Source organism: Nelumbo lutea, chromosome 3, assembly GCF_056320005.1.
Source record: "Nelumbo lutea isolate HS-2025 chromosome 3, American lotus-T2T, whole genome shotgun sequence".
NCBI lineage: Eukaryota > Viridiplantae > Streptophyta > Magnoliopsida > Proteales > Nelumbonaceae > Nelumbo > Nelumbo lutea.
Window position 1 is genome coordinate 36,927,784 of NC_142686.1, and position 25,339 is coordinate 36,953,122.

At 35.4% G+C, this 25,339-nt stretch overlaps 1 protein-coding gene and 1 pseudogene across 3 annotated transcripts; both read left to right on the forward strand.

Moving 5' to 3' along the window:
• The first annotated feature begins 14,912 nt into the window (after positions 1-14,912).
• On the forward strand, positions 14,913-15,474 carry LOC148864261 (SPX domain-containing protein 3 pseudogene; annotated as a pseudogene).
• Positions 15,475-16,746: 1,272 nt separating this feature from the next.
• LOC148864262 (Calcium-binding endonuclease/exonuclease/phosphatase family) lies at positions 16,747-24,759 on the forward strand. Of its 3 annotated transcripts, XM_088979140.1 has the most exons (12): positions 17,695-18,040; positions 18,453-18,611; positions 18,743-18,847; positions 18,964-19,069; positions 19,577-19,607; positions 20,022-20,242; positions 20,345-20,421; positions 20,519-20,633; positions 20,741-20,866; positions 23,380-23,490; positions 23,579-23,686; positions 24,412-24,759. In XM_088979140.1, the coding sequence occupies exons 4-12, from the start codon at positions 19,001-19,003 to the stop codon at positions 24,649-24,651; spliced, it is 1,098 nt and encodes a 365-aa protein (XP_088835266.1). In that variant the 5' UTR covers positions 17,695-18,040; positions 18,453-18,611; positions 18,743-18,847; positions 18,964-19,000; the 3' UTR covers positions 24,652-24,759. The 3 variants fall into 3 exon arrangements, with proteins under 3 accessions (XP_088835264.1, XP_088835265.1, XP_088835266.1); XM_088979138.1 differs by lacking the exon at positions 19,577-19,607 and having other exon boundaries at positions 16,747-18,040; XM_088979139.1 differs by lacking the exon at positions 19,577-19,607 and having other exon boundaries at positions 17,584-18,040; positions 24,415-24,759.
• The last annotated feature ends 580 nt before the right edge of the window (positions 24,760-25,339 follow it).

The following is a 25,339-nucleotide window of genomic DNA, read 5'->3' on the forward strand; positions in this document are numbered from 1 at the left end:
TTCTCTCTTGGATGAATCAGTCTCTCTTTATTATTTAGTGAGTGGATCATATAGTTCCCAAACCTTATCACCAACTTCTTTGAGTAATAAATTACATCTATTTCTCCTTTTTCTTCTTACTTCTTTCAACAATTCTTTTCATTTTCCTTTTCTCTTATTTGAAATACATCGCAAACCTTAAACAAAATTTCAACCTGATGCAACCTAGCCCATCGTTTTTAGGTTCTATTCAGGTTAATCCGGCCCATGTAGCAGCTCACTACGTCCCCTCTCTTCCACTTAAAGTTCAAAGTTTAAAAACACACACACACACATCAAAACACCTTATGTTACCTCCACCTGTTTGGCTATTTCTGCAAAGCGAGTGGATAGCAGCTGTCCACACACATCTAACGTTGTAAGTTAAAGTAAAGAAACCCACAAAATAAAAAGGTTTATTTTGGACACGGGTTTCTTTTTGCCCCTAAAAAAATTCTTACAAGTGGAACATTACTTGATCATTTGGTCCTCCCTAAGTAGAATGCATATCATGTACACACATATATAAACATAAATCTTAAGCTATGATGAAGACGATTCCATACTCAGCTTTTGTCTTCTTTAGTGTTAATATTGCTTTTCCTTAAAACAAGGGAGGTAATATACTAATATATGCATTTTATAAATTTATTCTTTCAAGACACCACTATTATTAAAGCTACTTCTCCACCCAAAAGAAAAGAAAAGGAAAAATAATAGTAAAGTTGGTTAGGTGGTGACAATATAATTCCATCTAATGACCTGAATGTTACTTGTATCTTTTTGAATTGGCCAAATCTTGGTTTGAGCTACATCATACATGGATGGATGCATAGACAAGCATACACATAACATAACTTTATCACATGATCAATGGATATCGTTCTCCTTCATTTTTTGGTAAGACCAAGCTTAGGAACTTCTCACATATCCCATGTTTTAGGGATCAGGATTCTCTGCTAAATGGGTCTTGTTCCCTTTAAGAATATTCTTTTTCTCAAGCCAAAGACTAAAATTTTTATTTCAGCTGTTGGTGCGGAGGTTGAAAATTTTGCATTGGCTGATTAGACCCAAGACAATACGTCATTTGTGATGGCAATGAAATAGTTTTGGAGTTCAAATCACACCACATCTCTGCCGTATATTGTGAACATCTCCCGATAATGATATCATCATTGGAAGATGTTCTCAATACACGGCAGGGATATGCTGTGGGACATTGTGGGGGGCAATCTTGTGGAGGGCTGATTTACTTTCATAGGTTTGGTCTAAATTTCTAATTGCCATTTGTTCCAGCTTCAGAGAAAAAAAAAAGAAAATTTATGATGCAGAAAATATTTGATATGGAAAGAGTTTTGGCCAATCAAAATTCACCCATAAATTTTGATAAATAATACTATGTTCACTATCACATTTATGATTTGGGAGGTATGGTTTTTTTTAACAGTTATTGCATTGGGTCATTCATTATAATGTGGATTTCATGTTATTTGAAACTAGTGTAAGAGCACACGGTCAAGAAAAAAAAAAAAAAAAAAAGAAACAAAAAGAACGCATCTTATATGAATTTCAATAATTTGATTTAATTTTTGTAAGCCATACGGAATCGATGCAAGTATCAGTTTGGCTCATTTATCACAACCTTAATCCTACTGCAATTTTATCTGTATTTGTATAAATGCATGGAAGTGCAAATAAAAAGAATGCAAAATCTGTTTTAATTTTATTTTGGGGTTTATTTTACTCTGTTTCGGGTCGTATTTTTTACTTCACTTAGACCCGGCAAAAAGTTGACTAAACCCGCGAACCCGACCCAAAAAAAAGGGTTAGGGTCTCATATTTAAGCAACTCGAATGTGAAAACGACCCAAAAAAAATATGGATTGGGCTGGGTCATGGGTCAACCCGCTGATTCGATTGTCAAGTCTAATTGAGATTATTTATGCATTGTTAGAAGTTTCCACTCTTTAATTTTTTCTATTTAGTCTTTACTTTTTATTGTTTACTCTTTAAATTGTTAAAGGTTCAAGTTTTTATTTTATATTTAGAATTTTAAGGTTAATTCTTTTAATTTTGACATTTTTCATGTAATTTTTCTTTATTTTTTTAAAATTTCAATTATTTTTTGGGATGATCCGAATTGATCCATGGGTCAACCCTAACCCGAACATTTAGGGTTAGGGTCTAGCATTTGACAGCCCAACCTGAAATCAACCCAAAATACCTTGACCCAATCCAAACCCAACCCACCCAGCCCGATTGCCACGTCTATTTGTATTGCAATGGACCAAATTAAGATAAATTTTGAAATAAAATAAATCAAAATTTACACTTACGCTGCAACCAAACACGGCCTTAGCATTTAGAACAAATTAGTGGCGAATTTTCTTTTCTCTGATCCCTTTTATTCCATTCTTATTCCTTCGTTGGCAAATGAGGAAGAAAGAACTAGACAAGAGAAGGGACAGTGATTATTTCTTTGTTTGATATGCTTGGTTACTGCTCTGATACTGATAGGATCACTTATATCTTAAGTTATTTTTAATTAATTATCATTTATTAGTTGAGCAGATAAATGCTTGGTTTGTTCTTCTACTCTTCTATACATTTTATAACAATTATACCCCTGAGAAAGGTTAATAACCACTCAAATTAACTGGTCCAATGGAGCTTCAAACCATACTGTTTAACCATAAAAAGTTCCTTCACAAGGCAAACCAGATTTGGTTGCTAACTTGCTACTCAATATAATGTAATAATGTTTGGTTTGGGATAACCACAACTCAACTTGTTGCCATCCCTGGTCCCAAGTATTGATGCATTTTGTTGCGGGCCTTACAGCCTTTTTCCAGCATAAAATATTCAGAATTCTTAAAATTAAAACAAAAAAAGAAGATGATCAAAGTTGTATAAATAAAAGAAGCTAATGTGCTAGATTATTATATATTTAGAATACAAGAACTTTAAAATGTCAATATAGATAGGGTACTATGGCTCCACAAGTTGGTTGCTCTCAAGGTTTTACACAATACATATATTGTATTTGTACTCTTCCAAATGGAGCCTAAGGTTCAAAATCTTTATACAATATACATACAATATCAAATCGTGTTATAAAATCATGGAAACATTTTTCATTAAGGTTTCTTTTAGAAATTTGTGTTTTTAAATAACCTTAATTGTCCATTTTGTATTTGCATTATTTATATTCATGATGAATTGATGAGACAAGTACAAGTTCCTGCTGAAGACCTCTATGCCCTTTCTTTAATTTGATTATTTTTTTTCTTTGATTTAATAATATGGAATTTTAAAGACTTAAATATATATATCCATAGTCCTAGGATAAGCTCAATTAAGTAGTGGGGACAGGAGAGGTGGAAGACATGACAAAAATGCAAAGAAAAGGGGTTCTCCATATAAAGGGTGATTTGGGCTGCCGACTTCATCTCTCTGCTTGTCGTACAAGCGAAGTTATCTCTGAACATATTAGAAAGACCTTTTCCCCTTGACGACTTAAGCCATAGCAATGGAATTGGAAATGACAACAATCAATTTAACCATCCACCAAACAACCAACTCCCTTCATTGACTACTTTTTCATTTCAGCCTTGTAACCCCACAATTATATTTGTTCAAATGTGCCCGTGAATGATTGATTATGCTGACTATGTATCATTTCCTTGGCTCATTCGAAAAGAAAAGGAAGGATACTATTTTCTTTTGTTTTAGGCTTTATTTACTTTTTGGTAAATTATTTATTCAGGTAAATATAGTTATTTGGATAAATTTTTCTTAGGAAACACTTATATCTGCCTAAGTGCATTTATCTATGTTCTTTTATTTCTCATATAAACAAGGCAATAACAATTTTAGTCATGAAAATCCATTATTAAAAGAGACATTTTTATCTCATTCAAGTGTTGGCAACTTTTCCCTTAAGTGAGAACGTTATTTATTCACATAGGAGATGGGTATCACTTAAATAGTTTCATTGGGAACCAAAATCTGAAAATATCTGAAAAAAGAACGCCCTTTATAAGAAAAAAATACCATATAACTAATTTCAGTTTCCATTCATATTTTATATTATTATTTGGTGTCAGTCAATACCATATAAGAAAAAAGATAAAAGAATGTTATTTTCATTGTAAGAAATGCCAAAATGATATTTTTCAAAAACATTTTAAGAGAGAAAGAATAAAAGCAAAGAAGAAAATAAAACTCCTACAAGGCGCTGACATGGCACTAATTATCCAAGTTTGGACTCATATGATTGGGCCTTATCGTGAGAGATAAAAAGAAAAAGGGAAAAAGTAATGCATTACAGCATTGGTGAGATAGATATTTCTTCCTCACTAGATGATAAAGCAGATCTTATCATCTCTCCCCCTCGACTAGATTATATACCTGTAACTCTTATCCCTATCTCTGTCATATCCATATGTAGCCTGCTAAGTGCTAACACGCTCCCCGATCGAGGAAGCCACTAGACAAGATGGTGAGTACTCCAGCATGGTCCATTAGCTCTGATGGGTGGGAACCGGCCTAAGTCCTAAAATTCTAGCTTTTACCTTTAATTTCCTTTTGCAGACAATGGACAACAACTACTACTGGCCTGCTTAATTTGTTTGAGGATTAGATAAATAGAAGGCATGTAATGGTTCGAATCAGGAATACTGGGTCCCGTTATGGTTATCAATTGGATCGGATTGCTATTAGGTCCAATTCAATCCAATGAATATTTTTGGATCATTTTGAATTGGTCCAGACTATTCAATCTGTTCAAATTAGTTTTAATTTAGACTGATTTTAACTTAAATCTGGTCCATTGGCACATGAATGATTATTTTTATTTTATCAATGGACTAAAGTCAATCCAATCTAATACAAATCTATTATGGATGAACTGATCCAATTCAACCCAATAAATACTTTCGACCACTGAGTACTGTCTGACTGGTCCAATTCAATATGTCTTATTGATCTGTTTAATTCATTTAAATTAATTTTGATTTAAATGGGTCCAACCCAAAATTAGTCCATTTACACCTCTAGATGCAAAATTCTTTGTCTGCCTTCTGATCTAATAAGCACAATTAAGAGTGTAATCGAACTGAATAAAGTTGTATTCTGGCATGTCTTAGCTTGGTTTGATAAATGAAATTGGATTTAAATTTAATTTTTCAGTTTGTTCCACTAAAAATTTGATAGGTTTGAATTCAGCCTAATCAAAGTTGAACCCAAACCCTTCAATTAAAACTCGATGAAACCAGATCCAATCCTTAAATCTGTAAATGCATTAACTTAAGTCCAATGAATCATACGCCAATCGGACCAAGGTTGGTTTAATTTACTTTACAAGCAAAGCAAATGCAGATATTAGGTTTAGGTGACCTGTCAAAGAATTGTGTGAGAGTTGTTATAAGTAAAAGCAAGTGGGTTAGCGAGTTTGTGCTGCTCCAAGCCTCCAACTTCACACTCTCCATTAATGTGTTGGGTTTGAGAAGTCAGAGTATGGACAACCGACCAAGTCATTAGAGAAAGATTTGCATAATCCTTGTGCCGTCAGCGATTAGCACGTTGATTGGGCATTGAACGATCTAAAATTTTCTCCTGATACAAGACAGAGAGTACCACACTATATCTTCATTGTCCCCCTCAAAAGTGAGATGAGCTGATAGCATATGTGTAGCGTGTACAATGCGGATCACCCTAAATTAAGTCCTCTAAACGCTGTCTTATATACTATTCAGAATCTCATCAACTTCTTTTCTTCTTCGTGTACACTTATGACTTGTGTCATTTCCCAACCCAATCCTTGCAAGCATGGTTTTAAAAAACGATTCGGAAATGGAATCGTTTTGACTCTCTAGTTCGAATGGATTGGTTGTTCTGACAAAATAATTAAAAATAATAATTAAAAATAAAAAACGATAAAAAATTGTTGAATGGGTCGATGATTCAATTGCTTAAGTTAATGGGTCGTTGACTGATTCAACGGTTTTGACTAGGGACCAGATTTGGGGTAAAACAGAACCGGTTGCCTGAATGGTTCTGGGGCCGAACTATCCGACCGTCTGGATCAACGACAGTTCAAAAACCATGCTTGCAAGTTTTCAACAATGGATCTTGGCAGAGTGACCATAATCTCAATTTTTAAATTTGTATTTTCCCTAATATTATTAGGGTTATCAGTGGAGTCAGATTGGACCCACCGGATCCGGTGGATCTGAACTGATTGGATCAATTCCGGTTCTTGATATATTATCTCGATTCTTATCTGTTTGGAATTGGTTCTACCCAGTTTAGAATCATTTCAGATTCAACCCATATATATATTAGAGAGAGAGAGAATGTATAATATATTAATAAATTAATAAGATATAATATTTTCAGTAGGCTAATTATAATTGGGTTTATCAGATTAGACCGGATTATTTTGAAAATCGATCGGTTCAGTTCTGAGTATAAATTTGTAGACCCTATCAGTCCGATTCAATTCTGAGTCCTTAGTGTTTTCTTATCAGGTTGGTTCCGGTTCCGCCTAAACCTGACCCGTTGACAACTCTACCTACCTAATATTAAATAAATTCGGATTTTCCTGATGATAGAGTGCTCCTCACACCAACCTTACAATAATAAATCCTAACCATACGTTGGGAACATCTCATACTGAATGTGCTGTAAAGTTGGTGTGAAGAGTAGTGCTATAGGTAGCAAATCTGGTTTCATATTTTCATATTTATCTGATCTACATGACATTTTCTTTCACTAATAATAAAAATCAATTTCCACTTTTTTCCTACATTTAGCATCATTTAATGTAACTCTTTATTGAAACAAATAACTGAATAAGAATACAATTTTGTAATGTTACTCTTTTTGTACTGGTTCAATATATATTTAAGTAATATGTAGCAAATGAAACAATATATCTTTTTTATTTAATTGTGAAAGAAATATGACTGAAACCTACCTAACAAATTTTAACTTCACCACACACTCTCACGTAAAAATAAAACAAAAAACTTCACTATACATTCACAACACCGCCACTTTGACACTAATGAGGGGTAATTTGGCCTGATCCGTTAGTATGCAAACATGTAGAGCAACCTAATGATTAGATGACAACTTAGCATTTCTGAATACTTCAGCAGGTTAGGTTAAGTTGGGCACCTCGGCTAAGACCTACATCCGAGCAACTTGTGGTGTCCCGAACTGCCAAGGTGCTACATAGCCCTCATCGAGAAGCTAGCCAGCCATCTCCAATCTCTTCGAGATCACACTGCACGTCAACGAGCCTTATCCTTATTCCACCCGAATCGAAAGGACTCAATAAGCCTTATCAGTTCACACAAAGCCCATTTTTGTGTGCGAAATAGACTCCTGGTTATGCGGGTTAGAGATCTTGGATATGTTTCATGAGGCCTACGACAACTTGCCTATATAAGGGCATTACCTCCAACCTTAAAAGGTATGCATGATTTAGCTTTCATACTCTCATATTTACAAGCAAACCAACTCGCTACAACACTCTTCGCTAACTTAAGCATCATAGTGCTCTAGGTAAAGCACCTTGAGACTTCTGATATTATTCTTCTTGTAGTTCAACTAGCCACATGTTAGTCTGACGTCTGAACTACCTTCTAGTACGATATCCCCCTCCCATAGGCATCAATTCCCCCTCACTTGTCACTGTTCCTAACCGCATGGTGAAAAAATTTATTCGCTTGGGGTATGTGAAGATTCTCTGTTCTTCCTTTCATTTGCTAGCTTCTGAAGCTTTTTTACTTCTTTGGTATTGAGAACTTATGTACTAAAACATACTTATTATTGTCTGGAAAAAGAGGATTTTCTCCTTACAAAGGGCATCTCACACCACTTAGAGCTAGTTGCACATGGGTAACTTCTCCATACTAATCATTCATAGAGAGATGTTCCCAATGAATGGCTACAATGTATTGTGAGGTTGGTGTGAGGCACACTCTATGAGGAGCAAATCCAAATTCCTAAAAAGCGAAGTAAAAAATTCAAAGTTTAAGACAAAGTTGGTTTAGGAGACAGGATTTGTGGCCAATAAAAAAGGAAGTTAATAGCTTGTTAGCAACACAACATCCAGTGTGAGTTGGTATCAACTTGGGATCTGCTATCCACAATTCCACACTACCCCCAAGACACTACAGTGGCACATTGGGAACATCTCTCCATGAATAACAACATACAAGTGAAAGAGATGTTGTTGACGTAGGATTCCAATGTCTTGTGGGTAGGTGTGGGTAGATCTGAGCACATTGGAAATATCTATATTTATATTAACTTAAAAATAAATTTAACTATTATAATATTATTAGTCAATTAGTGTTATAATATTTTAAAATTATAATTTCAGTAAGCTCAAAATGCTATATTATTATATATTTTTTGTGTAACAAGTCCTATTATTACATTTATGAGTATATACAAATATATGTGAAATATAGGCTTCCTATTATTCTATCAACTCCTTTAATAACAGTCAATATTTGGAAAAACAAAGAATGAAAAATATAAGTTAACTAAAAAATGAAAAACAAACAAAAAAATGAAAAATATAAGTTAACTATTATGGGTTTCCATTATTTTTAGTTAGGATCACAAAAATAAAGTTAATTTAATCAAAAGTTAACTAATTAAGTTAAAGTAATTTGAAGTAGGTAGCATAATGAGTTTGTTGACCCTTGTGAGTTGTGGGTAAAGACCCGAATTGATCACCTTGTTCACCCGTTTAACCCTATATAATCATATTTTGTACCTGATTTAGGAAATACAAAACCTGCTTACATTTTAATTTACCAAGCTTGCCTGGCTGTCATGGAGTGGTAGAAACGAAATTATGTGGATATCGTAGATGCTTTTGTCAAACGATATTTTTTATAAAATACCTTTAGAATTTATTGCAAGACTTTATATAAATAATTGCATCTGTGACTTGAATTGATCTATGAACTATGTTTCAAATAAATGTTTTGTTATCATTGTGGTGTGGATCGAAATGAACTCAACCATAGTATTTTCAAATTAACCACACTATGTAACAATCCCTGAATTGGTTGTGGATGGTTAAAAAAACCCATGTGTTTTTAAACAAAAAAAATAGTTGCATTATTGTTTTTCTAAAATAAAAAAAAAACCACAATTTTTTTTAATAAAAAATAAAAAGAAAAGAAAAATTTTTAAAGGGACATGGGAATGAAGAGAATTCCTAACGTGGATAATAATAGATTTGAGCGAAAGTAAATTCTTTAATATACTAGGACAAAAAGAAAATGGTAAGGAATTATTGATCTTTTTTTTTTTTTTGATAGAAACCAAGAGGGGCTAATCAAGAAAGATCTTGATTAGCTTCCCGATAGACATTATTGTAGACTAAGTCTTCGTTTGCTGGATTCTTCAAATCCAAACACTCTTCAATGATGTTCCAAAGGTTCCAGGGGGTTGATGAGTCATTTCATACAAGAAATCATGATCAAAGAGTCCCTTTCAATGATGATGGAATGGTTGGAAAATTCATTGCCACGCAGCCCAAGCTTCCCCCAAGTTGAATTGGTTGAATGGGTGGACAAAATTGTTGTTAAAATAAATTTCTTACTTTTCTTTTTCTATTGTTCTCATACCAATCAATCACTATTTACCGGGAAAATCTGTGATGCCAGAAAGGCGGCAAAGTGCCATAGAACACTATTTAACCTGAAAAAGTATGACAGACCCAATACAGGTTTTTGAACTCCACTGCAGATCTAATAAACATTCAAAATATTAAAAATTCACATTCTATGCACCAATGACTGCTTGTAAATTGGCATCAATTCCGAGATGACACCTATCCAATTTTATTTTGGGCCTAAAAATTCTGACCCTGGGCTGAACCGTAAATCTCCTTCTATCATAGGGGTGAAAAATTCCGTATACCTGAGGCATGAATAAACCTCACTCACCGATCAACAGGAACAAGGCGGGATCTAAAATTTACATCTTGTTATGAGATGTGCGGCTGTGGCATCTCGTGGATAGCAGATTCGGACTCGTAGAATACCCTCAAAGCTCAAATTGGCCCCTGTGATTAGTAATAAAATCGCCCATGGGCCATGGCGGGAGTGGGCCTCGCTTTTGCCTTACATCACTGATTACACCTAATGACCTAATAGGCTAATAACCGTTTTTCTCCAAATCTGAAGGAAAAATAACAGAGTGGCACTATCTTTTTTCTTTCTTTTTTTTTTTTCAAAAAGCAATCACACAGTACAGTACTAAGATTCTAAATCTGTCACATTCTTCGGTTATTGTAGTATTTTTGTACGTACGAGGGCGAGTGGGAAGTAGAGTGCAGAGAAACAAGAGGCGGAAACCCATAGATTGAAAATAGGCATGTCTCTTATTTCATTTGTGAGTTTCGCTTTTTCGGTTTTTCCAAGTTGGAGGCTGGTACTCTGGTAGTGGTGGTTTGTAATTATAGTTACATCTAGTTTGGTATGAGATTAATTCTCCTCCTGAGTCCTCTGAGTCCCGACTCCGGGGCCTCCACAATAAATGTGATTTGGCTACCGCCTTTCTCACTTTTTTAATCATTTTCTTTACACTATGCATAGGCCACGTGTCAAATCTTCAAACCACATACCACAATTCCAAGATAATGGTGCCATACACTGCCTACTTTCTTTTGTCGTTAAGGAATTATCGAATTAGGATAACACACATGAAGACCTATAACAAAAGGACAAAATATCACTGTGGAACAAACTCAATGCTCAGTCTGAATAATGAATTAATTGGTGTATCATATCCACCATTCCTGCCTACTTGGCCCGCTCAAGCCTCTAACTCCAATTGATGAGTGATGCTGATGCCACACAACCGCAAACGCAAGTTTTGGAGGGGATTCCCGTTTGCTACCTTCAGAACCCAATCATGGGTCCCTAAATTATTACTCTCACCCCATCTCATCAGCCGCAGCGCTTTTTCAAGTTTGGAAAGTGAAGAGGTGCTAACTGCTAACATATCTCATGGTTCAAGCCTTAACCGCTATGGTTATTCATCCTTCTCGAAAATATTGTAAGGGCATCAACCTACGTAGTATTGTGGATTAACAATTGTGATAAGATCAATCGGGTTAGAACTATTGAATTTGTGTCAATTTGACCCATTAAAAAAGTGTTGAATATTTCAATATAATAATAAAATTAATGTATGAATATTCTAAAAATTAAGAAAGCATTATTAAATAAGAAATAAGCATGGTAATATTCTAGAAAAAAAATATAGGTAAACAAAAAAAATAAATATATGGTTCAAACAAGAAAAGGGTAAACATGGAGATAACAAATTAATAAGATGATTCTATATAGATAATTAATCACATGTGTGAAAAGAACATTTTAGAGTAAAAGGATAAAATAGGGAGAAAAAACATAATTTTAAAAACTTTTGGAATATGTACCCAGAAACAGAATCGTTCTAGTCACCAGTTTCTGGATCAGTAGTTCAACCGTCTGGGTCGAACGGTTCAAACGATTTGCAACTTTACATTAGGGCAAATATTTATGTTTATATGAGAAAGGAAAATGGAGAAGAGACTGTTGTCGCCTGAGAAAGAAAAAAAAAAGAAACAAAGAAACAAAGAAATGAGAGAGAAAATAAAATTAAAAAAAAAAAAAAAAAGAGAAGAGAAAGGAAAAGAAGGAGGGAAGGAGGGAAAAAGTAGGAGGGAAGGAGGGAAGAAGAAGGAAGAGGGGGAGGATGATTGGATGCTCATCGGTGACAATAATGGCGATGACAATAGCGAGGCGATGACAATAGCGAGGCGGTGACATCTCACTCTGCAACGTCTGTACTGTAGTCTTCTTCTTCTTCTCTCTCCTTGTCCTAGATCTTAGATCTCATATCTGAGGTTTGTGTTTCTCTCCTTTTGCAACATTTTTAAACTGTGAACCAATGTCCGAATCAAACAAATTGATGATTCGACCGCTCGGGTCATTGGTTTCTTGATGAAGTTAGCAGTTTTTGACCCAAGAACGGGTTAGGGGTGAAATGGACCCTATTGCTTGGACAGTTTTCAGGCCAAACGGTCTGACCGTCCAAATCAACAGCAGTCCAAAAACATTGCCAAAAAGTATAAATAGATGTTTTTTGTCCATTTTAAGAGGCTTTGAAACCATTCTTACCCCATCACCTTGATTTCAGTCCGTTCCCTCTTTATCTCCTTACATACCAATCATTTCTCATCTTCCCACACAACATCTGCAATTTTGTTCCACTTCTCACTAGAACTTACAATTTCAATGAACTACATTGGCCTGATCCCTCGTCAAGGGTATGTAGGCAGTCCTTTCGAGGGTCCAACCACTTGTTTCTCCCCCGATCCTCCTTTTTCCCCTTTTTGATTTATCCAATTCCTTTAGACCTCGAGGTAAGACCACCTCATGTCATAGGCCTTACATATTGATTTTGGATTAATAATAAAGGGAGATTGGTATTTATCATTTTTGTGTTATTCAAATTCATAGAAAGTTGTAAAACAATGCAATGCTTAAGAACTAATGTGTTATGTTAAAGTAGGATTCGATTATGACATAGAAAAAAAAAGATGATATCTGAAAAAACAATTGACCAATAAACTGGAATCATAAATGTGGTAACAAAGTGTTATTTATCGAAATTCATGGGCAGGTTTTGATTGGTTAAAACTCTTTCCATACTGTATCTTTCTCGCATTATAGATTTCCCGTTAAATTATAAACGATTAAAACACCACAACCTAATGTAACTTAAGGGTGTCAATGGACCGGTTTTGGACTGGACCCTGTCCAATCCAAAATCAATTTGGACGGATTGGATGGACCAAAAAAACATACTGGATTGGATCAATCTAGTGCAAAATATTTATTAGATTGGACTTGACCTGGTCCGTCCATAATAAATTTATACTGAATTTGGTTGGATTAAGCCAATATCCGGTCCATTGATATAAGATAAGAATATAGGTGTCAACGAACCGGGTTTGGGTTAAAACCAATCTAAATAAAAATGAATTTGAACAAATTGGATGGACCGAAGATTAAATTGGACTGATCCAAAATGGTCCAAATTATTCATTGAATTGGATTGGACCTGATCTATTTGTAATGAACTCATATTGGACTGAATCGGATTGGATCAAATCCAGTCCAATCGACACCCCTAGTCCAGTTCAATTCGATGCATACACGAGTGAAACACCCCTACCTCCCCACAAGCCCGGAAGCATAAGGTATAGTGTATCTTTCCTCTTATGGATCTCTATCTATCAATAAGGATGGCAAATTAACTTATAAGTTGAATTTCACTTCTTTTTTCAAACAATGTGAGAAAAGATAATTTAACATGCTTCAAACGATTGGAATAAGAGGGAAAAAAAACACAAAAAGACAAAAATACAAAAGCTTTTTACACCAATAAAACCATGATGACGTTAGTTATATTCATAAGTTATTCTCCCGGGGTCCAAGATGTTTTGTAATCGGTATGATCAAATCAACATGAAGGGCATCTGGACAAAGATTTCTGTTCAAAATTGCATATATTTCCAATGCAAACGTTTAACAGCTAGCAGAGCGTCAGCCTGCGTTTAGAGGTGGCGTCGGCGTCTACTCCAGGGCCAGGCTCCAGCTCCCTCCCTTAATACTTATTTGGTTTTATGGCATCATGCTTTTTAGCAAACTACCAAGACACGGAAAGACAAACAGAAACCACACACCGACACGCCCAACCAACCTCCCGTGTCCATCAGCCTTACCCATATACTTTTCAATTCCTTTCTTTCTTCTTCTTCATTACCTATTTTTACTATCTACAACCTACAATCAACAAAACCAAACCAAAACAATGTTTAGCTTTGTTTATTTCAAAAAAAAAAAAAAAAAAAAGAAAACAAGTCAGCGATCTTCCAAACCTTCTATATATATATATATACTGAAAACTGGGATTGTCCCTCGCCAAATTAACCGAATCCCATTGTATGACAGTGTCATCTAATCACACGAAAACACTTGGATATAATTAATACATTAATTTATTTTTTTATACTTAAATTTACCTTAATATTTTTTTCACGTAGAAAAATATTCCAATATACCAATTCAAAAAGAAAAAAAAAACTTATCATCATAAGACCACAAGATTGTAAAAGAACTATTTGTAATATTTATTTCCTTTTACTTTTTAATAATAATAATAATAATAACTATTACTACTACAGCAGTTAAATTAATTAAAATACACATTTTATTTTCATTGGCTTTAGATGCGATACAGGTCAATAACATGAATATCATATCATGCACAGCACACTTTTCCAGCTATTGGTTATACTTTGACCCCAGACATTTCATTATAAATTTAGATTTAGGTAATCCGCCAAATCGTAGTGCCTAATACCCTAATTTATATTTAATTGGTGCCTCTCTAAATTAGAAAGAGAATTGGTTCTTTTAAGGGATGAAGGTTTAAGTGGACCCAATTTATTCCTTATAATAAAATAAAAGCAGTATATTAAAGAGCAATATGCTGTATGCAATTGCCATGCATCATTCCCATCATCACCATAATAATAATTAATTGTTCATAAGACATTTATATTTGAAAGGAATACAAATATAAATATGTAAAGTGTAAAATTTTGTATTTTATATGTATTTATATTATACATATTTGTAAAATTTGGTTCTTTTTTGAGTTTCTAAATCATCATATTAACCACAAAAACTTAACGACTACCGTCAAGGCGTCAACCTTATTATTTATAATTCATAGATAAAACCAGGAGATATATATTAATGCGTGGAACATTTGTCTGTCTGTCTGGCTGACATGATAGAAATGTCGTCGTCCTCTCAAGTCTCACCTCGTATGGTCGTTTGGTAATGCATCTATGCAAAGAAAACAGTCCCACTGTCCATCACCGCCACAAACTTCGGACATCTTGCCTCAATTTCTGTAACTCTTTGATTAACCATCATTCCTTGGAATAGAATTGGTATTAAAAATGATTTAATTTATTTTTAAAATCAATGTGTAATTACAGACACAGATTGTTGCAGGGTTGGCTAAGATATTGAAGAAGTACGACAAGCGGACTGGAGGTTTGTTGCGATTACCATTCATTCAGAAGGTGTTGCAGCAACCTTTCTTCACAACCGACCTCGTATCAAAGCTTGTTAAAGAATGTGAAGACACAATAGATGCAGTGTTTCCCGTTAAGGATGAAGAGGGTAGAAGAGAAGAAAAAGTAGCAATGTTACCTGGTCAGAGCATTTTCAGGAATACCGTTGCTGCTCTAGTTACCATGCAAGAGATGAGAAAGGGGAGCTCTACATACAGTCACTTTTCACTTCCTCCTCTCAACTTGACAGACTCAAATTATTCACTCCTTCCAACTTGACTCTCCCATTCCTATTCTCTAATACAAAAAAGAAATATCAAATGAAAATTTATAGTTATTACAGAGTACATAATTCTGTTATTTTTCTCTTTTTCTTTCAATTAGATTATCATTATGTTGACATTGCAGAGGATCTCCTGAACGAGCGTGTCCGCGCCATCTGTTAAAAAAAAGAACATATATACTACTATGTATTTGAAATTGTACACTAGTATTATGTATTTTAAGCCAGTTTCATTTTAATACCCAAATTTTAAAATATCTCATTATAATATCTGGTTTTTTAAAGGAAACAAATATCCTTTCAGTTTTGAATAGGGAAGAGAATCATCATTTTGAAGAATGGTTTTAAAAAACGACTCGGAATTGGACACCGGCTTCTGGGTTGATAGTTCAATCATTCGGTTTGAATAGATAATCTGTTTTAATAAAAATTAAAAAATATAAAACATAATTAAAAATAAAAAATGGTTAAAAATTGTTGAACGGGTCGACGTATTGATGGTTTAACCGCCCATATCACTGAATTGTTGACTAATTCAACAATTTTTTTTAATGATTAGGTTTGGGGTAAAATAGAATCGGTTGCTTGGATGATTCCTGGGCTGAACAGTTTGACTGTCCGAGTTAATCGAAATTCGAAAACCATATTTTTAAATGCCCAAAATAGTCATGTTCAAATATGTTTTCATTATGATTGGGCACCAATGTTCATTTTATGCCCTAAAAAAATATCATCAAAAGAAGCTAATAAAAATGAGGGATTTAGACTACTATCCTAATCCTCTTTTTAGTTACACAATCATTAACAAAAAGAGGTTTAGACTTTAGACTGCTATTATCGTTGGAAAAAGAAAATGAATAACTCTTGCCATCAAGATAAAATGGTTTAAAAAGTATTAAAAGGGTAAGTTTGATATTTTTAAAAGATTTAAGTTACATATGGCATCCTCACCAATTAATGACCATGGATATTGATATGGCCAAAACCAACCACTAGTCATGCTGGGGTAAAATTGTTAATTTAAGAGATGACTTGGTCCTCACGAGCTGACCCAATCCTTATAAGCAACATGTGGTCGAGTTGATCAGAACATTAATGTCAGTGCATTTCATGCAGGTCTTTTGCCTATCACGTGCATACAACATGTACACAACATGTCAATCGAGAGCATGACAAGTGGACCGAGCTTTGACCACATGTGAGATATATTGTTTTTTAGATGAAGCCCCTCTCTCATATAAATAGGTGAGCCCCCATTCATTTGGGACATGCAATATTGCATTATGCTACTATGTACAAGACATGCCAGACACCTTCTCCGGTTCTCCATAAGAGCTCTCACCTCATCTCACTAAGTTCTTTGGCTCACCTTCTCTTCCCTTGGTTTTACTTATTCCCCTGGAATACCTGGGGCCTTTAACGTCTTTCTTTGGTTACATGCCTCTCTTATCAGCTATGGTGCCAAGTCGAAGTGACACTTCGAGCCAAGATCTCTCTTAACAAAGCGGTCTCAAGCCGAGGCAACACTCTACTCCAACAACTTTTCATCTTCATCCATGTGGCCAATTTTAATCAACAATATAGGTGGGGATGGATTCGAGCCGAGCCGAGTCGAATAGTATGAGACTCAAGCTCGGCTCGAGACTATTTTACAAGGTTCGAGCTTGAGCTCGGCTTGAGACTATTCTATAAGGCTCGAGTAAAAAATTCATAAGCTCAAGCTCGATTTTGAATGAAAATATTTTATAAAAAGAAAAAATTATATATATAAATATTTAATATAATAATTAATAATTAATAATTGTAATATTTTTATTATATATATTATTTTTTATAATTTTATTATATATATTCGATCTAACTCGCGAACATTACGAACCGAGCTTTTAATAAGCTTGAACTCGACTTATTTCATAATCAAGCTAGTGAATTAGGCTTGAAATCAAACTCGATCTCAATTGAAAACAACTTGTGAAAAGCTTAACTCGTTGCCAGGGCCCCGGTGGCGTTATTAATAACAATCGAAGGGCATGATTTTCGGTTTTAACCCTACGCTGAGGCCATGCCGTAGCAAAAGAGAACTCCTTGGTAAACAGGCAAGAGACAGCGTAAACCTTGACGTAGCACACGCTACCCCACACTTCCCATTCCCACTCATTTATTGTCGCCGTCGTCACCGTCGTTTCAATAAATTAACAAAGCACCAATAAACAAACAGCGCAAACGCCTTCTCTCTCTCTCTCTCTCTATTTCCTTCTCAAATATCAAAATCTCTTGAACAGTAATACAGTCTCAAAAACAACAGCAGCAAAAACTAAACCATTGGCTGTTTTGTTAAATGCCCATCCCTCTTTTCATCAATAATAACTCGCTTTTAAATTTTAATACCCCTTTCTTATTGCGTATATATATCCGAAAAATCTCAAACTTCCAGAGCCCATCATTTTGCAATTTCTCCCCTCTGAAATCTGAATCCTTTCTTCCTTCTCTTGCGTTCCCATCAATAACTACAACGGCAACCGCAACAACAGCAACAACGGCAATAACAAAAGCACTGAGATGGTAAATGATTCCCCTTCCTTCTCGCTCATTACCATCATTCTTCACCTTTATTCCTCTTCTTCTGCTTCGTCTTGTCTACCAGAATCTACAACATTTTACTCATTTCCTCAGGTTTTCATGAATGCCCATTGTTCTCTTCATTTATTAATGACTTTATCTCCAGAGCTTCTTGCCCTTCCTCGTTCGTTTTCTCATCTGTACCCCGCATCGTGATGTTTACTTCTTTGTTCGTTACTTATTTTTTCCAATTCCTAGTTGCAACCCCTCTGATTTTTTTTTCTTCATCTTCGTACTTATCTCTTTACTTCATTTTTTTTGGATTTCAGAACAATGGAGTTTTTTTCCTTCTCCCTCTTTCTGACGTTGTTCGTTCGCTCTTCTTACCCCTTTTTTTTGTGGTTAAAAAAATCAGGTACTTGGTTCAAATTTTGTGAAGAGTTCGACTGGACACGACAGTAAACTTAATGGAAGGATTTCAAGAACCGGTAGCTATGCGTCCATGACTGAACCCTGCATCTCCTGCACCACTTTCAATATCCTAGCTCCTATCTACAAAAGGCTCGACAAGGAGGTACACTAAAATTTCTATATCTTATTTAAAGGAAATCTGTAGAATAGGAAAAAAGAGAAGTCTATAATTTCTTCACAATTTGTGACTTTTGACTCGATTTTAATATTATTTTTTGAAAAAAAAACCCACAGAATCAGAGCAGTCGTGAAAGCGAGTACCGGGCATACTGGCTTAGCAGAAACCAGAGTATATTGGATTGGTTGTTGTACGAGAGATCTTCCATTATCTGTCTTCAGGTTAGCAACTGGGTTCGCGTGTCCTTTTAGTTTTTTATTTTTTTTTTCCTGTTATTTCAACGGTTTTTCGTGAAATATGCTCAACTTTTGGTTCTGGGATTTGGTCTGCACCGTAGGAGTTCTGGGTTGGAAACGAAGAACTCGTCAATATGTATGAGAAGAGTCTTGGTGATGCTAGTTATATCAATTTTAAGCTTGCTCGGACAAACAATCGCGGAGATGGTATGCCATTACCCCTTGCGCTTTCTATTTCTTTCTCTTTTTATAGATACTTGGCTCATCTTTTTACTTTTATGCCTTTTCCATCAGTTCTATTCCTGTTCATCTTTCCATTCCATTTTTGAAATTGATTTTTTTCCAGAATAGAATTTTGAGGATTTGTTTTAGATGTACCACCTCTTCCTTTTAGTCAATTAAAACTTGTTTTACTTATTGCGCTGAAATTTGGAAAGGTCTTGCGCTTTTCCGTGGGGGTGTGTGTGTGGGGGTGGGGGGGGGGGGTATGTATTTCAGTTGTTTCAGACCAATTTCACTATCCTTGAGAAATCTATTAGAAGTGCAATCCCAATTGAAGTAGTCTTCCCATGTTCCTAGTTGGTAGTTTCTTGCTCAATTGGTTATCTGTATTCCATTGATGACGAGGGAAGAAACATTCAACTGTTTCCATGACAGAAATTTTCATTGGTTTGTGAACTTATCAGGCTTAAGTCACTTGGTCTTTTCTTTCAGGAAAGAAAGCAGTGGTGGCGGCATTGCACATGTATGTACCATTTAAACTCATAGAGAGATTAGAGGTTTACTATAGTTTTAGGAGGTCTACCATGACTTGTAGGCTGGTAATATGTTGATTTAATTTGAAAAATTAACTGAAGAGTATTCATTACCATTTAGGCTCCACTTGCTTCAATGTAAAATGGACGGAAAAATTTTTTCTAGGCTATCTAAGTTATATTTTTGCCCCTTTACAATGAAAATTATGTTTTCCTTGACAAATTTATCAAAACTAGGTAAGAGTGGAAACAAAGTTTTTTTTTCTGTAACAGGGGTAGAAACGTTAGCTAAAATATTTCAGTTGGAAAAGAATTTGTCCATTCTATGGATATATAAAATTGGCTTTAGTACTTAGTCAACCTCTTGTGAGTATTATTAATTGTTCTTTATCTGTTTTATGTAGGTCTACTAACTGCTGTACATATGGACTACTTTAGGGTTCTAAACTATCGAGAATTGCTCTTTAATGACTTTGGAGATCGTGTTGCTCAGTTGTTACATGTTAAATCTGTTATTCCCTTTTCACAAAGTTGGAACAGCGATATTCAGCAAGAAATTCTAATTGTGAATACCCATTTGTTATTTCCTCATGATTCTAGCCTGTCTATTGCACGACTGAATCAGGTATTTCACATTTACATAATTTTCTTGGTGCTCAATTCTCTTTCGTACTCTCTATACCATCAACTGTTTCTTAGATCAGTATGCTGCATGCTCTTGGAATAGGTCTACAAAATTCTGCAATATGTGGAATCATATCAGAAAGAAAACAACCTTATCTCCATGCCCATCATATTGTGTGGGTGAGTGTTCAACTACCTCCCACTTGACATCTCTAAGGCATATCTTGCAACACTGGTTTTCTTATTCTCTCCTGTTTTTGCTTATTAATTTTTGCAGTGACTGGAATGGAAGCAAGCGAGGGCATGTCTACAAGTTCCTTAGGTCCCAGGGCTTTGTATCATCATATGATACTGCTCATCAGTATACAGACAGTGATGCAGATGCGCATAAGGTCATTATTTTTGGCTTTGCATTGAAGATGTTACTGCAGAACTTTACAGACATATTGTGCCACTGGATATTAATTATGCATGCTCATGTCTCTATTTTTTGCTGCAGTGGATTAGCCACCGCAATCATCGAGGGAACATCTGTGGTGTAGATTTTATATGGCTTCTTAATCCTAATACACATCGAAAACCATTAAAGACAAGTTGGAGTGAAGCAGTGTTTGGCATCATCAAGGTAAGCAATTTATTTTGGTTATATGCATATTCTTATCATGTATTCACTATCTCCGTGTTTCTTGAATGCTTATTAATATTGTAACCATTTAAAACTGGCATGTAATATATTTGGTGACTAATACTGAACTTTTCTATATCAAGAAAAAAACCTGAAAATTGCTGTTTCTTGAAACATATTTTTATGAAAAAGATTGATTTTTGTTTTTGGTTATGTTTGTGGGACTTGATAAGAAGACCAGGTTCATGAGCCCATAGTTCCATGTGCATATGAGTGCATTAATAGACACATAGAAACATATCAAAATGCAAACAATTGGTTTTTATTTTTTTTTGAAATAGGTAAGGTATAATTTATTAGAATTTAGAAGAAAAGCAGCATACAAGAAGTATACAAAAGGAAAGAGGCCAAAATCGATACAGGCCTTGCATAGAAGATGGGAAAACCAACAAAATGCCCAAGCCTAAAAAGGCCAAAACCAACCCAACGGGACCAAAACCTCAAGGCAAAGCACTACGAAACAACAAACCACCCCATCTGAGTAGACCTGTTCATGGGCCGGGCTCGGGCTTGGCTTTTGTCAAAATTCTAATGGGCCTGACCCGAAGCCCGAGCCTGAGACAGTGTAAAGTTGGGCCGAGGCCAGGCCCGTGAACAGGTCTACACTTGAGCTAGGATAGAAAGGCCAAAACTAAGAAAAACTACAAAAAACACTTAACGTCTTCCTCTCCTTCCTCTTCTGCCCCTTCCACATGTCCTATGTGACGCCCTAACAATTGTTTTTTTATTAGCTATCATACCTTTTTCCACATGTCTATCTTTGTTATAAAATCTGAGGATCCAAAAATCAAGGATTTGCAACTCGGGGGGGGGGGGGGGAAGAGAATAAGGTACATAAAATGCAGTTTATGCATTTTGGTGTCAAGCTTATTACTGTGTTCAAGTGATGATTGTCTTCCTTATCTGTCGATATACACCAAGCATTGCTAAACCAGAGAAATTTTATGGAAAAAGCATAAGTGTATAGAGACGATTCAAGTGATATTGAGCATACAAACTATTTCAATAATCCACACAGTAGTCAATATACAGATGAATTCCCTATGAGCACCATATTGAGCAAGGTACGCCCTATGAGCACCTGAACCTAGGAGTATCTCACCTTGCTTGTTATTGTGTTTTGATAAACTAGTCTTAAAATTATTGATAAAAAATAAACTAGTCTTAAAATCGATGCTTGAATAGGTAATATAATGTATCATAGGTTGGAGTTATGATGTTTAGAGTTTAAAAAATTTAGTCTATGTAGGATTTCAACCTACAAGGCTATAATCATCATCATCCTAATCTAAGCCTTGTCCTAAGTATACGGGGTTGTCTGCATAAATTCTGTTTCGCCATTCCATTCTGTTCACTGCCACATCCATTGTTAAATTATGGGCGCTTAAATCATTTCTTATTACTTCCACCCAAGTCCTTTTCAGTTTGCCCCTAGCTCTAGCAACTTCAGCTTGTAGCTGATCACTTTTTTATTACAGGTGCTCTAGATGGTCTTCTATGTACCTGAACAAACCATCTCAATCTACTTTCTCATTTTATCACCTACAAGAGCTACTCCCAGGCTCTTGTATGACTTCATTCCCAACCCCATCCTTTCTGGTTTTACTACTCATCCATCTAAGCATTTGCATTTTTTCCACACGTTTTTTGGGCATGTAATTTCTTAACTGCTCAACACTATGCTCCATACAATATAGATGGCCTTGCAATTGTTTTATAGAATTTTCTTTTTTATCCAAAGTGATATTCTCGCCTATCACATAAGACTTCGGATACACTCCATTTTGCCCATCCTTCTCTAGAATGATTTTTTAAATATTTCATTTATTTTAGAATGTACTGTGATAAGATTCCCCGTGTAATTCTCAGGGGTCTGATCCCTGTTTTTCTTTCTTTTTCTCCTTGTTCACCCTCTTGTGTACCCCTCTTTTTGTATTATGTTTAATTTTTATTTTTCAAAAGTGGTGCCTCACTTTGTTTAGGTGTAGCCTCACCTTGGACTTTGTGCCCCAAGCTCTAGAAGTCCCTTTTTGCATTTGGTCATGTTTCCCATTTAAAACGCATGTTATTGCTCAGTATTGATACCCTATGAATTTAGAGGTTCATGGATCTCATAAAAAAACAACTCTTTAAAAGGTATAATCCCCCAATCAACCAAAATAAATAAATGAGTAAATGTTCAGAGGTGGTTGCTTTTTCAAACAATGGGTAAATACAAGTATATAGAGGCAGAGAGCTATAATCTTACCTTTGTACATACTTACATATATACTGTTTTATATTCTCCATTTAAATTTCTTGCATATATACTGTTTTATATCCTCCATTACTTTAAGCTCATCCCTTTATTGGTTTTACCAACAGTATTTTGAAGCATTCCAGCATTACTACCATGCTTTCATGAAAGTTGTATTGATTTTCTTTTTTTTATTCCTCCTATTTTGTGGTTTCAGTATCAACTTTGTAAAGCTTCTCTTACAGAGAATGATGCATTTGCCTTTTTAAAGGCTGATAACAAGGGTGATTATATTTCGTACCCAGGCTTTTATGACACACTACAACAGGTATGGATATCCATTGAAGCCAGATTAACAGACTTAAATTTTACCAAGAAGATATAGACTTACTAACTAATGCTTAGTCCTGTAACAGCTAGGTTTAACTGGCTATTCCCATGGACTGAGTGTGCAAGAAACAAAGGACCTGTGGATCCAGGCAGATATAGATGGAAATGGTGTTGTTGATTATGAAGAATTTCAGGTATTTTTTTTTTTGTTCCAAGACTTTGTTGAAGTTTAAAATTGAAAGATGCCTTTTCTACAGTGTTACCTTGGTGATCTGCCAAGTATTCGAATGGCAACAGATGTCTGGCATGATCAAAGGCATAGAAACACAGCTGTAAATAAATATCAAGAAAAATTAGATATATTAAAAAATGGTAAATAAAGAAGACCTCAAAAGTAAAATTGTTGGGACCATATTGGATGTGTCCTTTTGCTTAGGGCACATTATCTGGGAGTGCTAAAGCCTAAATGCCAACAATTTTTTGTTGACCTAAGATCAGAGCATTATAAGAGTGCCATGCCAGGTCCCAAGAGTGGCTGGTCACTTGAGTCTCAAGATTGGCTGGTAACAAAATGGTTTTCAGTCCAATCCTACTCAAAATGGAAATCTCAGTACCAAGTTCTTGGCCTGATATGGCTGGTAGCAAGTGTCAAATGTTCTAGCATGTTCCATCACCAGTAGTCCTGAAGTCTGGTTTTTTATTAATGTTGGCAAAGCATTTTCTGGATTGGCTGTGTTCTATCATTGGTTCATATTATGTGTATTGGTAGACCCTGAACTTGCATGTGGAAACTGGAAAGCCATATAACATGGTGCATTGCAAGCTGTTGATCATAACAGTCACTGAATAGGAAGTCTTTTTGTACAAATATTATTTCAAAAGTGTTGATATATGAATTGATAATGGAATTGAATTGCAGCAGCGAATTTGGGATCCATGTTGGTCGGAGCAGACACAGGAAAATCTGTACGAGGCAAGAGAGAATGTTTTGAAGGGAACAGGAGAGCAAACCTTTGGTTTCAATGTGAAGAATGCGGTTCTTTTCCCTCCTGAAGTAGAGAAAGGAACGTGGCCCGAGAACTACTCCTTGTCGGATCATGCACGGCTCACCGTGGTTTTCTCACCAACAAGGATGCCTTGCTTTCACCCAATCTGCTAATTTTCCGCTGGGTGAATGACGATGACCCTTCTTTTTTTATTTCTTCCTTTGTAAAGACGTTAACAAAGAGCATGAAGTAAAAAAGAAAAATATGTAAAGGTTGAGAAATCTTCTACTTTTGTCTGGTGTTAAGAAGCGAATTACGTGCCACGGCCAAACAAGATTGCACGGTAGGGTAGTTTCAGTTTGAAACTGTAGAAGAATATATAAAAATATGTACGCTGGGGAGGAGGGCCGAGGTAAAAACCAGTGGTCAACAAAGAGTCCTGACATTGCAAATGAATCAGAATTGAAATCGGAATGGTTTATTATCATTTGATTCAGACAAAAATGGGAGTCGAAATTGGAATAAACTGGAATGGGATTTCATTCAAATGGAAGAATACCATTCCAGTAAGAGTGAGAGTGAGATTCTGATTCTGTCTAACGACTCTAACCAAACAGTTCCTTTCTGATTTTGATTCCTGTATAGAGAATTCAGCCATTCTCGCTTGGAAAAGCTTTCAGTTCAGACTAATACTTGAGACTTGAGAGGGTGCAACGTTCGTCGTTGCATTGCATATTTGCATGCCTGAAATGGGTTAAATAAATCCAGGGAGTCGAGTATAGGAAATTCCAATCCATATCAATTTGTAATAATACCGATGCGGATGTGCTGAGTCGGTATCAAATTGTAATAATACCGATG